General features: G+C 40.6%; 2 protein-coding genes across 4 annotated transcripts in view; one reads left to right on the plus strand and one right to left on the minus strand.

The window, feature by feature from the left end:
- Positions 1–8,174, minus strand: part of LOC106812227 (PAB-dependent poly(A)-specific ribonuclease subunit PAN3-like) — a 26,979-nt gene extending 18,805 nt beyond the window's left edge. The window contains exons 1-8 of the mRNA XM_014816058.1: positions 7,857–8,174; positions 4,644–4,743; positions 3,966–4,103; positions 3,504–3,630; positions 3,065–3,198; positions 2,522–2,587; positions 823–927; positions 220–436 (exon numbers count right to left, since the gene is read on the minus strand). Of these exons, the coding sequence (XP_014671544.1) occupies positions 220–436; positions 823–927; positions 2,522–2,587; positions 3,065–3,198; positions 3,504–3,630; positions 3,966–4,103; positions 4,644–4,743; positions 7,857–8,056 (1,087 nt within the window). The 5' untranslated portion in view covers positions 8,057–8,174. The remainder of the gene's footprint in view (positions 1–219; positions 437–822; positions 928–2,521; positions 2,588–3,064; positions 3,199–3,503; positions 3,631–3,965; positions 4,104–4,643; positions 4,744–7,856) is intronic.
- An 80-nt stretch (positions 8,175–8,254) lies between these two features.
- Positions 8,255–13,712, plus strand: LOC106812231 (sepiapterin reductase-like). Of its 3 annotated transcripts, XM_014816063.1 has the most exons (7): positions 8,255–8,354; positions 8,711–8,789; positions 8,968–9,098; positions 9,275–9,473; positions 11,341–11,575; positions 12,098–12,250; positions 12,705–13,712. In XM_014816063.1, the coding sequence occupies exons 3-7, from the start codon at positions 9,004–9,006 to the stop codon at positions 12,836–12,838; spliced, it is 816 nt and encodes a 271-aa protein (XP_014671549.1). In that variant the 5' UTR covers positions 8,255–8,354; positions 8,711–8,789; positions 8,968–9,003; the 3' UTR covers positions 12,839–13,712. The 3 variants fall into 3 exon arrangements, with proteins under 3 accessions (XP_014671549.1, XP_014671548.1, XP_014671550.1); XM_014816062.1 differs by lacking the exon at positions 8,711–8,789; XM_014816064.1 differs by lacking the exon at positions 8,711–8,789 and having other exon boundaries at positions 8,972–9,098.
- The last annotated feature ends 1,858 nt before the right edge of the window (positions 13,713–15,570 follow it).

The following is a 15,570-nucleotide window of genomic DNA, read 5'->3' on the forward strand; positions in this document are numbered from 1 at the left end:
GTCACAGTTGCAACAGCACTGAGAAATGGCACAATGGTGTTTAGCCAATCTCATTCTCCAAAAAACCATTGACTATGCAACCATGGACACAGCCACACCACGCCACAGGCATAATCACACCACACCCAGACCACGCTGCAGGCATGATCACACCACGCCACAACCACGCTACACTACCACCGACCCTCCCCCCACCCACTCCGCCCCATTCCCACGCACCGTGGATTCTGCGCAGGCAGTAGGTCAACCCCGTCTTCATGTGCGTCGCCTTGTAGACGGACGTCGTGTAGCCAAACGTGTTCGACTTCTCCATCGGGTTGACAGGAGGCGGTTCGAGTGGCACCAGGTGGTGGTAGTTGTCGACCTCCGTCGGAATATCCGGATACTGCTCCGGGTTGACTTGCGCCATCACGAGCGTGTGCTTGTTAAGTATTTCCTGCAATAACGCGCGGACAGGCGGGTAAACAACGGGCAGTCAATGTTCACCGCGTGCGAGCGGCCCTCAGTCTCACAGGTTAGAGATAATTAATTGATTGATTAATTAATTGATTGATTAATTAATTGATCAATCCTGACATGCAGGTCACCAAGATTATACAACAGACTGCATATGTCTGAAGAAGAAGTCGAGATATTCAATGTGAGAGGCAAAGTCTGACAGGTCAGATATTAGATCATTTAGGTCATAGGTGAGACAGTTAAGGCAAGAGTGAGACACGCCTCGTCGCGCGACGTCAAACTTCATGACAAACGTGAGACACTCGAGGCAAAACTGAGGCGCGCCTCGTCGTGAGGCGCGCGATGTCAAACTTCGCTACTCACCATGCGGATTTCGTCGGACATGAAGAACGAGGGCGAGTTTGGCTTTTGCTTCATCTGAGCCACGTGAGCAGGGGGTGACGGGTACACGTGGTAGTCTGGAAGCACCTGCAACCAGAACACACCGGCCGATTAACGTGATTACGTCATCGTAAATAGTAGAACTAAAAAAAACATTTCCACTTTTTCACAAAATGTAAGTAATTCTGTTTACTTTTTATGGTTACATTGCTGCATTATACTTCCTGTTTTACTATATTGTTCGATGTGAACATACACTCGTAACTCATACATAGCACATAGCAAGCAATTAATGTTAGGAACACTAATATCAAATCGTCAAGGTTTTTTGGATTTTTAATTAGTTGAGAAACAATCTTATCAAGTAAGAATTTGACGATACATTTAGTCCCGTTCGTACTTACTTTTAATGTAAAAAAATGGCAATTTTTTTTTTACAAATATACACCATAAACAATTCGTGACGTAGTCAATTTAATTGCAGGGCAGGTGCGTGCGCGAGAGAATGGGCGCAAGCATGAACAGACAGGAACACAAAGGAAGAAACGCAGGTCTCAATCAGTACTCAGTTAGCGACAATACTTTTAGGAGGCCCCCCGCCCCACCCCACACGCACACAGTTATGTTAAATACAATAGCTAGTGCTGTAGCTATGAGTAAGTGAGTAATTACTATTCAAAGCTCAGGGTAGCTGCACTACTCATGTCAAACGAGCACGGCAAAATCGACTGCGAGATTGACAGAAAGCACCGCACTATCGAATAATAATTACCCAGCTAATGAAATACATCTGGGTTCGCTCAACACTATAAGTCTAGCGATTGGCCGATTTTTAGTTCTGGCCTGGATATTTCCGATTCTTACAGTGTGCCGTATGAAATTTTTATGAGACTATATTAAATACTGCAGCAGTGAGTGCTAGACAACACTGCCGACACCCTTGTCAACACTCTGTGTAAAACTGGGCTGCATTACTTTTTTACACTGCCACCTGCAACGTAGGAAGGCGAGAACGCAATCCTACGCCGGTACAAAACTACCAGACGCATGCCAAGCTGCAAATTGTATACACAAATTGCTCTGTATACAAACCACTCGCGTGTAAGCCAGCTTCCAACAGGAACTTGAAATCACACTATCATAGATAATCTTAAACGTAATCACAGAATGATTCACACATACTCGTGCATAACCCGGTTTAGAGCTACTTTTGCAGCAACAGACGTGAACACGAATAAAAGCAGACCTGCTTAACATACAGCGCTAAACAGAAAGCTCATATCAGCCTTTAGAGGGTTAAAGATTATTATTACAAGACTAGCTACGTCTACGTTAGGCGGTGTAAAGTTCTACTTAGACTACGAGAGGTGGAAGAATGGCTCGTCTGCCATGAGAAGTTAAGCATCATGGGTGGGAACAGCACTAAGAATCATACGATGATCAGCAGACGTATTTGCAATAGTAGTGCATAGACACTGCCGCCATCATGAATATACGATTCTAAACATACAGCGCCAGGCAAACGCATATCAAGCCGAAAGTCTAAGACAAAGGAAAATACATTTGCTAGGCCTTTATGATCGATTCTATAAGATTTGCAAATGCTGCGATTCAATAGAGAAGGTAGTGGAATCTGAGTAAATAATCTCTGATAGGGAGGATACACCTCTCTGTGACCTACAATGCTTGGCTTTTGTACAGGTTGTACCTCCTCTGTGAAGAAGTAAGTTGTGCCACCAACATTTTCCTGTAAACGAGTAAATCACAACGCTCCTGAATCCCAACATGGGTGAATGTAGCCGTACTGGTTGATAGTGAGTTGACACGATAATAGCAGGCAGTTGCTGGCGAGATGTTGCGAAGAACAAAAATTCGAGGACAAACTTAAAAGTAAACAGTGATCGTTTTAAAAAACATTTGATTTCTGAGCTTGCTTAGGTTCTCAGGACAGACAATTACTTGGAGTAACACAAAGTGGAAGAGAATTTACTCCAGTTTAAAAATAATAACATAAAACCTACATGTGCCACATCACATCATTACGTAAACATTAAACACACTATAGATCAACACTTGTGCTAGGACTAGATTCAATATTATAAGATATCAATTCCTTGATCAGGAAATTGCCGATAACAGAGGACAATGCCTATTCCGACAAATTTACCCTCAAGAATTTACATGTGATGGTTCATCACTAACAAACAATCAAAATCATTCAGACCTGGTACTGAGCAAGTTTTGGAGGTGGGGTGAAATCTCGGTTGGCTTTTGCTGGAGCGGGTGACTTGCTTTTTCTCGCGGCGTTTGGTGAGTGTGGTGGGCTGGTCCGGGGGCTGTTTCCTGGACTCAAGCCGGCTGCAAGGCAAAGATGGCAACAATGACAACAACAACAACATAACCAGAGCCGACAGTTCTGTATAGGTACAGCTCCTATTCACGAGATATACAGTAGAAGGTCATACTCTCCCTAGAGGAACATATGCAACGCTAGGCAACAGTAAAAGATGTCAAGCCGAGCCCAATACTCCGTGATCAATCTCATATCTCAATTAGTAATGTAGACTGTCCTTGTGTTTCCATCTTAGTGCAGGCTTCAGAACACAGATGGCACCCCCCATTAGGTTTTGACTGATCACCCCAGCTCTGACACAGCAACGCACCTTGCCCCCAGGAAGATTGAAACGCTTGCGAATTCGTTGCGGTGAAGTTGGAGAATGATGGCGTCGAGGAGCTGTGTACCATTCCGGGAGGAGTCGTCTGCGTATTGTCACCTGACACCGGCGTCCCCTGCACACAAGATGGCAGCACCACAACGATGACTCTACGAAATGCTCCCATCATTACGCCAATTCACAATCGGTGCAAAACATATGGAAAGTAACTTAAAAACTCAGAATGCCAAAGAAGAAAACTAACATTGGTACTTGGGAACTCCGAAGAAGGAAAAATTGGCAAAAAAGGAAAGTGTTGTTAGAATTCAGACAGGAAGTAAGATCGCTACACTGAATTGCAAAGACGGAAACTATCGGGGGAATTCCAAAAGGGAAACTTTGGAATCCGAATTTGGAATACCAGCTGAAGACATAAACGTGCGACGATGGAGGAGGAGGTGGAACACGCACCTTGCCGGTGATGGAGATGTTACTGAAGCTCGTAACTAGACCACTGCTGCTGCCACTCACACTCGGAGCAACAGCTGGCTTCACGAATCCCTTCACGCTGTCCTGGTAGTAACTCACTGGAGCTGCTGCAGACGACCGCTGAAATAGCAACGTAACGTAAGCACTCGACGAGAGTTGACGAATATATCATATATAATATATTATATATCACATATATATATATATATATTTATATATAATCCTCAATAATATGCTTTATATATCAATATAAGGAGTAACCTTTAGTTTTACTTCTCACTATGCCTCTTATATTAATCTATATGTGCTGCATTGAACGCTGGCACAGTATGGCTGACCTCGATTGCTCTCTCGATTTTCTCTTTTTTAAAGTTTTACGAAAATAGACATTCACCCGAGGATTTGTATATATGATTTTCTTGTCATTTGGTTTTTGTTCAAATCATACAATGAATCTAACTTGTTCCTGGAAAAGCATTTCCCACATCGTTCAGAGTAAGCTCTGATTTTGGCGCGTGTATGCTAAAAGTAGTGCAAACATTCTGCAGGAATTCAAGGATGCACTGTACATCTCACAGACCATTCCCAGGTAGATAAATCCATCGAAGAGTCCAACGTGCGCTCTTACTCGTACTGCAATCAATTGTTCAAAGTACACACAGGAAGAGGCAAGTAGGACTTTAACTTAGATTCTGCCGGAAGCCCGTTGGCTTCTGACAAAGAGATTGCTGAAACATAATCTGTGAGCTCCGCACACTCTCTACGCCAAAAAATATTTACGAAGTGCATAACAAAGCATGACACCAATAGCAATCATATAAAGGTTTTACAATTTAAACATGATCAATTCCACAGTTAAGACAGTGATGGTTGGCAGTCGCCTCACATAAAACATTCACACACGTTTTCCACGTAATATAATCAAAACATACTCAATAAGAAGCCATCGCATGGAAATCGCTTCCGTCAAAATATTACGGCACACCTTCATTAAACCACAGATATATCTAGTTATTCTATATAACTCATTTCACATTTAAAAAAATTGCATGACAAAATGGTGATGGGTCTTTCGAACAATGTACAATACAAACTGTATATATGCTTCACCAACCTCCACAGCACGTTAATAGCACACAAGCATTGTGATAATGGGTTTGATACAGTTAAAGGCTGTAAACACCGAATTAAACAAACAGAAGCAACATATTTTTATTTCAAGAGATGTGTCTTGTACATTCTATTATGTGCTATTACCATGAGTGTTTGCCAGTATACTACTTTAGAATCATCGTATTAGATTTAGGCTACATCATTTAAATAACATTTTAGCTCTAAATAACTTGAGCATTTGAACAAATGTTTTTTTATTTGCACTCACTCCACGGAAAGTATGAAATACTTTATTAAATTTCTATCAGAGAGTGCTTCAATGCATGACTGGTCATGATGTCAACTCATGTCTCAAAATCCAGAAAACTAATACACGGTTGAATGAAATAACATTAGCTTACCATTTCATGAGTATGGCTGGCAAAGAAGCTTAATTATGCATTGTTAGAATGTCATTAGTTAGATATTGTTAGTAGTCATTGTAGACTAGTATTTAGAACTAGTAGAAATTGTTAGTTAGCCACATTGCACGTTGACATAGCAATACCTAGTACACATTTTAGTACAGGTGCACCAAAACTTGCTTCCAACACATACACACACAAATTTCCTAGTTCTGGTTCTAACCAGAACTTATCATCAGCAAACATGCGGACTATCATCATGCTATCTCTGTCATGAGAATCACCAGATGGCTTCAATTAGGTGCATATTGTCAAAATAATAACATACAATTTATTGAAGTACCATGGAACACATCAGCATTACACTGACTATATCACGTGCTCAGAATTACAAGAGGCGACTGTTATTAATGGGAATTACCCAAATTGTTCTCCAATAATTAGCAAAGGGTTTGGACAAATTAGCTTCTAAAATATGCACAGTAAAAAAATAGTTATCATGATCCCACTGAGCTCTCAGTATAAAACGTAAATACTTCCAACAGAAACTACATCCAATAACCTTTACCTGATGGACATACTCTTCCATGGTTAACAAATATAAATCTAATTTGACATTTTGTTTAACTTAAAAATGACAGTACACAATGTAGCACCATTTCTTGAGAGGGGCATAATATAGGCATACATTAAATTCCTAATTATGGTAACTCACATACCTTGAGAACATAATATTTAAGAAAATCAATAAATATTTATCATAACGGTTGATAATGAACTATATTTTGCTTACCTGGTGATTGTGGAGCAATAGATTGTTATTATTGTAACAAACACATTGGAACTTGCTGCTTGAGAAGTGTTAAATATTAAGTGACCCTTTAGTTACATTAATTAGAGGTCGTAGGGTTGATTTATTTTTTTATGCACATGTATCCATTCAGATTCTCTTGAAAGATGTTTTAAATCAAACTCTGCTAGAATTATAAGAAACTATATCATCTTTAGAAAATAGAATAACGATGAAAATAGTATAATAAAGGCTAGAGCCCATTACTAATATGGGTTTTGCCTGTAAAACGATTTGTGATAGTTTTGTATAAAAATTGAGCTTAATCCATGCACTGAGTATCTAATTGTAAGACTTTTACATTATTAAAACTACTAAGTTCAACAGGAGGCCCATGTAGGCATTACTGGATATATTTTAACTGGGTTTGCTTACTAATGTTGTTTATTAATATTAATGTTTTTATTTAGTTGGGTACGTGCGTGTGGGACATAGGGACATAAACTGAAAAATATGTTAACCTGAGTTCTTGATCGGGTTGCATCTTTTGAGGTCAGTTCTAGTATACCTCTGTTACCTAATCATTGAAGGAATATCAGCTGGAAACAAATTTTTTATGCCAATATATGTGCATTAGTACTCCGAAAGAAGTGCCCCTCACTTAATCAGAATGATGCACAGGTAAAGGTTTCGCTACTAGTTTGTCTGTTAGGACCTATATGTAATTATATAATTTCAAATAAACAAGAATTAGGAACATGTTATGCAAAAATGTTTAAATTATTGTTAAGTGTAATAACGAACGTGTGGTTACTGTAAATTAACGTTACAAGCATACATAACATAACTTTATGGGTATATAACACTGCAGGAATAGCCTGAATCCGTGCTAGTGGCATCAGCTGTTGGTAACTAGAAATGTCAAATGAGTAAATATTGTTTCATTTATTTACACTGTACCAAGTCTCACTATTGTATAAACGCATTTCGGAAAACACACCTTCATCACATACGTATGAAAAACTACAGATGCGTTTGCAAAACAGCTTTATTCTTTGGTGCTTTCAGCGATGTTAATAATGTTTGTGTCAGGTTGAAGACTAGTGCTGTTTTGTCTAGTGACCGGCCTAGTTTTGTTAGTACATGTACTGGCACTGCTACTTGTACTAGTACTAGTGCTCATAGGGTCTATGTCCCCCAGGGTACTGCCGGAACGTACCCTGGGTACGGTCCGGTATACCGGAACGTACCCTGGTAACTATCTGATAGTGATAGGGTTAGGGTTAGGGAGTAGGCGTAGGCGACTCCCTAGACTCGTTAGTGGAGTAGGCGAGGTACGGTCCGGCATATTAGATAGTACCAGCAGAGCATCTAGGCATTTATATGCTCGGGTACCAGGGTACGTTCTGGTATAACGGACCGTACCCAGGGTACGTTCCGGCAGTACCCTGGGGGAAATAGACCCTCTCTACCCAGTACTAGTAGTGTGACTGTGAGTAGGAGCCATTCTGATTCTACTAGATCTACTTTCAAACCCACCAATATAACACCATAGGCATGTTTTACACTACGGTACCTATTTCTTCAGTTATATCGCTCTCCTCTGTCAGCTGAGATCCAGGGTTGGCAGTCACACCATTTAAATGCTGCATCTGATCAGGATGGTGATGAAGAAATTGGCAATCATCTCCATAAAAACACGTCCCCGTACTTGCAAAATATCTGCAAATACCTGGCTTTTTTACCCCAGTAGTCGTTGAATTCATTCTCTATGAAGATCACCCTTTACGTCCATGCGGATAAATATTATTTATAATGTTTCAGTAGTGCTAGATTTCGCAGAAAACACATCACTTGTACAAAGTTTTAACTGTTTTCTCTTACTCTTTGAGATGCGCACGCATCCCGATTGCAGCGCCCCCGTGACGTCGAATTTTGCTGTGTGATTTAGTTCAGAGTTTGTGCACTAGAGCGCAACAATCTAACAATAAAAGTAGGCAAAGTAAAAACATCGTAAACAACGTAGCTATTTCGTGGATTCAGAGATAAACCACTAGAATAAGTGTAAGTATAGGTAGATGGTACTAATCAGGAACCTTTTTCTTTGCATTCGAAAAACAGGTGCATTTCACAAGGCGTACCCCCGCATTTCCGAGCGGGTCGCCAAACTATCAAAGTATCATTGAACCGAACGTCTCCATAGCCTAAATGCCAAAATGGCTCAAGCCAGGATAGAGAGCATGTCCAGTATTCAGTCATAAACATCATCCTATCCTATCGCTATCACTAATACTATCAGTGTCACCGTCCTGGACATCATCTCTATCCTTGAACCGCATAAATTAACTCGGATCTTTCCCTTCCATGTTCCCCGGGGAATTGCAACGATACATGTTTCTTATCTGCTGTTTCACCTTCAGACATTGATTCAATGATTGTACGGCCTGACAGTGACACATTCTGCAGACATAGCCTGAACATGCAAAGATACACTCAGTGGTACAGATTTACTATAACTATCAGTATCATGATTTAGTCATGAATGTTGTTGATTGCGTTAGAGTTAGGTATGACTATGAGTGCATGTAATTCAATAGCTAAATATTGAATTGATGTTGTGTTTTCTAGATTAAACCACTTGCAGCTTTCTAACACTAACTGCCAGTTCTTTATTTAGGCAGGGTTTTGCGGCACCTTCCCTGCAGTCGCTGCCATGCCGGCTGACATATGGAGCCTCCGAACCTTTTGTATTGTAACCGGTGGAGGCAAGGGCCTGGGTTACAGTATAGTTGTAAACCTCGCTTCTAGGTAAGCTGGCTGTATGAGCCTTAATTCCAAATACCTAAACTGTGTCAAAGTGACGTTTGTAGTCACTTGAAGATTGGCAGGAAGGTGGAGTGATCTCTCCAAAGCTGTATCTTGGGAAGCATACCTGTTAGGGAAACATATTTGAAATGTTGTCACCTGTAGCGGGTCATTTGCAGATTTGCTAGTGGCTCTGTGATAGCGATAGCCGGACGCACGGAGGCAAACCTGCTACGCACGCAGGAGTATGTGGAGAGTCACTACCCTGAGATCAGCGTGCAACCACTCGTAGTGGATTTGTGCTTGAGGGATACGTATGATGACATCTTCCCCACAATCTTCTCCCTGCAGAGTATAAATGCAGAGGATTTTCAACAGGTGAGGTAGGATGGGCATGTGCAGAGCATGACTGCAGCATTAATTAAATAATTAGTGGTGACAAATAGCATTGGTTTTTAAAGCTCCAATTTGGGTTTTTAGCTCATCTGACATAGTCAGATGCAGCTTGTAGAATCGCATGATCGTCTGTGCGTGCGTGCGTCCGTCAACAGTTGGGCTCAAATCTAAACGGCTCGACGTACGGATTCGAAAGTCGGGACGTGGGGGGGTAATCCGAAAACGAGTTGGGATGTCGAAGCTGGGGGTCAAATATCAAGAGGTGTAAAAGAAGGGGGAACATTCCCTCCTTAACTTAAGGTATAGGGAGGAAATGCAGAATTGCGGCACAAATCTAAACGGCTCAACCTAGGCTCGTGATAGTCGGTGTATAGCATCATGGTAGGAAAATCTATCACTGTGCCGAAATTGGAGGTCACAGGTCAAAGGTCAATGGGGCACAGGGCAGATTTTATACATTTTCTGAGGACATGGTCTGACGGAGCGATTGGAAAACTTTTTTGTTTCAGCGGTGATCTACCATTTTTATGGCTTTATTGCAAGGACCATAAAATGTACTTTCCGCTGACATGCGAAGAGTAAGTGTCGGATAACTTTTTGACCCTCAAGAGGAGGGTTAAACATGGATTTGTTGACTGTTAACAAAGGACTGAACTGCTTTTGCTATTGTGGATGTGAGGCTACAGTTGCACAGTTCAATTGCAAAGGCAAATGTTTGTTGAACAAGGTTTACGCTCCTTAAATCATATTATTTTCTAAAGCAGTCTGTATTAGCACCCTGAGTAGCACCCTGTATTAGCACCCTGAGTAGCACCCTGTATTAGCACACTGTAATGAACCCTGAATTCTCACGTGGGTAGGGAAAAACATGGGGGCAGCCCATTACACATGCATGGGGGTGAACTGGCACTATTCTAATCATAATTATTGCCTGGCAACCTGCAATGCAGATGTGTTAACTCACAGCTGAGCGAAATTCTTGCCTGCCTGAATATACTTGGATTTCAGCAACTCAATGGAGTGAGGTTATTACGCACGAAGGGTGATGCCATCTTTGATTATTGATGATACTTGCACGCGCCATCTCGCAGCAACTGCTTTTGCTATTAGAGCCCCCTCCACCCGCCCCCTCCCCCCACTCTCCCCCCACCACCACCACTACGTTCGCGCTCGACGCATATCCATGATAACATGTTAATATAGCGAAGTCATTAAAGTTACACAGCTGTATCTTTATTACTGTACTACCGGTATAGCAAAGCCTAGCTATCGTAGATTTTAGATCTGTATTAGTAGTATCAGGAGTAAGATAATATAGGAGGAGTATGACAGTCCAAAATACGTGAAATTCAACATTTGCTTGCCTAATTTTACCGATGATATATTAGGAATACGAGTTGCACGTAATATATCATCGGTAAAATTAGGCAAGCAAATGTTGAATTTCACGTATTTTGGACTGTCATACTCCTCCTATATTATCTTACTCCTGGTAGTATCCTAGATATACTGAGCGCGAACGTGGTGATGGGAGGGTGCTCTTCATTCGTTTGCCAGTGAGTTTAGCATCAGAACACCTGCCGTCAGGTGAGCGCTGTCGCTCTGCGGCGCTTGTTTGTACAAGTGAGGTTGGAGGACCATAGTATGTTGATCTTGGGTAAAGCTTGATGGTCAAGATTTGGGTTACTTGAAAGAATAGTGACAATGGCATTATGAATAGTGATGTGTGTGAAATTAGAATGGTGGCATTTCGGTTAGGACGAATAAAAGTAAGTAGTTTCGCACTTCTTTCTTAATAGTGCAATGTATTTCTAGTGTAAAAACGTTAATAGAATCTAGTTTTGCTTAGGTCATGCTGATTCACAATGCTGGAACACTGGGAGACATAACACACACAGCAATTCAGCAAGATGACACCAGAGCAGTCAGGAGAAATTTGGATTTGAACATTGGCTCGACCATGCTTCTTACTGCTGCATTCTTCAAGTTCTTCCCAGATCGGACACGGTTCAAAACATACGTGGTTAATATCTCATCTCTTTGTGCCATACAACCAGTGAAGTCATTCAGCATGTACTGCACAGGTAAGCAAAATATTGAGATATGAGGCTGATTTATCCTCATGATAAGCTGTAGTCAATTGTATACTATATTAAACTGAGTACCGTGGAATTATTAACTGTTATAATGTTGGACATAAGGAAAACCTCATGTTTGATGAATTAACATATAAGGGAGACATCACTCTAGTTGGGTTATTTAATGGTATCTGAAAGTAGTACCAATTGCAATTAACAGACTATATGAAAGATAGTGTTTCTCTAGTTGAATATGTTCTTGAATCTAATTATAAGTGTGAACTGTTACAGCCATATGTCTAGCAGCACTTTAAAATGATTACTACCTATATCTACACACCATTACTGAAAGGTCACATCCAAGTACTATATAGAGTACACGATATATCAACACCTATACCATATTACTATGAACATACATATATATTGGTGAGTATAAAAACATGGCAGAAATGTGCAAGCAATTTTAATGAAAGACAACACAAGGTTTATCAACGTTGTCAGCATGTAACGTCTGCATCATTTCAGGAAAGGCGGCGCGGGACATGTTTTTCCGTGTAATGGCGGAGGAGGAGCCGGATGTGAGGGTGCTGAGCTACGCACCTGGTCCCCTGCTAACATCGATGACCACACACATTATAGACCACGTCGGTGACAAAGACACGAAGCAAATGTTCAAAGGTATCCTGTCTTGCTGTTACCCATGTACAGGAGCATGGCTAGTGTAGCAATTCTAAATCATAATGCTAAAGTATCTCATATCAGTGATATTAATTGGCGAAATTTCATTCAACACTAGTTTAATATTTTGGCTGAGGAGGCGCAACATTTACGGATTGCTCAACGTGGGGTCAGGGTTGGGTGTGTGTTAGTTTAGGGTAATGTGTAATGATGAGGTTAGGCCTATGTTAGGTTAAGGTTTATAATGCTGGGGTTAGGACAAGCTAAGTTAGGATATAAGGTTTAATGTAAACATTAAGATTATGGTTAGCTTAGGGTAAAGCTCAAAGCAAAATTTAGGTGACGATTTAAAGATATGGTTATGTAAGAGTGGGGTTTAATGTTGGGGTAAGGGTAAGGTCAACACGAACACTGTCCTGCCCAAGTGTTGAAAACCGCTGATTTGCTAATGCAGACATGAAGGATAATGAGCAGCTGCTGGACTGCGACACGTCCATGATGAAGTTCGTCTGCTTGCTCGAAGATGACAAGTTTGAATCCGGTGCTCATGTTGACTACTATGACGTTGAAAAGATTTGCGACCAGTAGGGGGCACCACGTGCTTGCCATTCACGACGCATGCACGCGCACGGTATTTTCCACGTTATAATTAGCCGTATGTTTGATACTAGGTGGATGAACAGATGAGGTAGGCTGGCAGGCAGAATTGCTGACCAATGAAGATAGGAGAGGATAGTGATAATGGGGAGGGAAAGTGGAGATGGGTTCTCACCTACACTCATTTCTTTTCTTTCTAAAATTTAATAATCATTGAGAGAGAGGATGTGTGTGCTGTACTTACTAAAACTACTCTAGGCGAGTAATATTACAGTATTTTTCAGCTGCTATGGGTTGGTAACTGCAGAGTCAGTGTTTATTTGCATTGAAATGTGCTGTGTGTGGGGGAGGTGGATATATATATATATATTTTAATGAAATTATCAAAATAGTTTTAATTACACTGTGCAATACTAGATCATAGTACACTGCTTGATATCCAAAAATAATGTGTTCTAAGGGTAGAAAGCAGTAGGTATGTTGATTATAGAATATTAATATTTTATTATCAGTTTGACAGGTTTATAAACTAGCACTGTAAGTGTAAGGTGGTGCCGCAATGTAACACCCCACACATTAAGACATTTACATGTTTCATGGATCAGCAATGCTGCATGTTTATCTGCTCTTATAATGGGTATCTATATACTATTTATGTTTATATACATATAATGTATGTATATTCTACGAAATGTTAAAATATAAAGCTCAAACTATTAATTTTAACTTACTGTGCACCACCATTCACAGTCTTAAATGTAGAAGTTGATGTGATTAGTCCCTTCAACTTTGGTGTTATTAACACCTAAAGTGGCAGCTACGTATTTTTTAACTCTAAGTAATATAATAAATTATATGAACGTTTTATCACTGTGCTCTGTATACACTGAACAATCCACATGCAGTTCCCGGTGATTTCAAATAGAAGGATTGTTAGGTGGTGGTAATGGGTAAACCACAATGCTGTGACTAAACAGAACATTTTGTAATTCAGTTGTCAGGTTTTAATCAGGAACAATTAAGCGTGGTTCACTGCAATGTGGCCATGCTCACATCGATCGGCATATGTTTCCATAACTCAGAGTATGATCGTCACGTCACCCACAAACTCGGCTATCTCTTAAGGTGAACGCATACAGCCCAGAGACAATAGAACACTAATAGTTCTGTATAGGAATGTTCTGAATATATAATATATTCTGATAGTAATCTGTTCTAGGATCTCTGCATTCACCTTCGGAGATAGCCGAGTTCGTGCGAGACGTCACGATCATACTCTGAGTTATGGAAACATGCCGACCGCTTTCACATCGCGCTAACACGAGTCTGTTTGGTCACATGTACTGCTCGCATAGTACTATATGACCATGCATCATACGAAATGTTTTTATCTGTCTGGAAATCAATCTCACGATATTAGCGAATCAAATCACGGCGTATTTTAATCAGCGCGTAAGGCCCACATAGCGTGAAGTAACGAATTCTTGATTATGACTCGTGTAATCGTGTTTGCCGACACTGAAACAATTCTACGACGTACGTAGCCACGCCTGACTCGATCTCAAATTTCTGTCGCGATTTGAATTATTCGGATGACTGGCATCAGCGTAATTGGGAAGCAAACCTAATTCTCAACCGCCAACACGTAATAAAAATTCGCGCATTCTGCGAAAATGTCATCATCGAATGGCATGCCTCTAATGACAATTCTAATGTGTTCTACATATTATTACATTTAAAACTAATATAAGTCTAAAAGAAGATGCATAGCAGATGCCGCGACATCAAGTCCGGAATGAGCTTGCAATGTGGTTATCACCACGTGCCCACAGAGGGAGTCTGTAGTCACTTGGTAGAGCACGGATGACTGCACAGAGGAGCGCCACCTGTAGGAGGAATTAATAGCACATTTGGTAAGATAGCAGCAGGCAGTCTCACCTACGGACATATGCAGACGTATGCAGACATCGGTGCCACACGCTATGTTACCCGGGCTTCCTCTAACATACTTGAATGTCTTTCCTTTACCCGCCCATGCTTCATTCCATTTCCTATCAGCGCGATCACATACAGGAACCTGTGTGTACGGAATTTTCTGTTTGGCGATGTTTACAAGTAACATATCATCCTCATGGTTATAGTGTAAAAGCCATATCTTAATATATACAGCGCTGATTTGGATATAACATAATAAGATGTGTCGTGCACGGTTTTCTATTCATAATGGTTGAAATATGTTCCCTGGCAACTTTTGAATAGTGTAATCAATAGTTTGTTCGCTCTTACTTATAGAGTGAACTATAATGTATGTTGTGATAATGCATACTAACACTTAGCGACCCTTTCCAACATTTCAAAAATGCCATTCGTGCTAAACCCCGTATTACCATTACATTTTTCATAGGTAGCGTTATTAATTATAGCCCATTTATCGTATTTGTAGATGCTATGTACAAGAAAGTGCTTTGAAGCCTATAAGGAGTTCGTTTGCAATAGATTTATAGTAGGACTCTATTCCAGCTTTCAGCTATTTTCAGTTAAATTTGTATCAATTCATGGTTAAAAGAAATTTCAGCTGTTCAATATTGGGTGGGAAATAAGTAAAAACATAATTTTATAAATCGCTGATGTGCGTTTAATTTTTAGCTCATCTGACATAGTCAGATGCAGCTTGTAGAATCACATGAGCGTGCGTGCGTCCGGCCGTTCGTGCGTCCGTCCGT

The sequence above is a fragment of the Priapulus caudatus genome, unplaced genomic scaffold (assembly GCF_000485595.1).
Source record: "Priapulus caudatus unplaced genomic scaffold, Priapulus_caudatus-5.0.1 Scaffold623, whole genome shotgun sequence".
NCBI classification, from domain to species: Eukaryota; Metazoa; Priapulida; class Priapulimorpha; order Priapulimorphida; family Priapulidae; genus Priapulus; species Priapulus caudatus.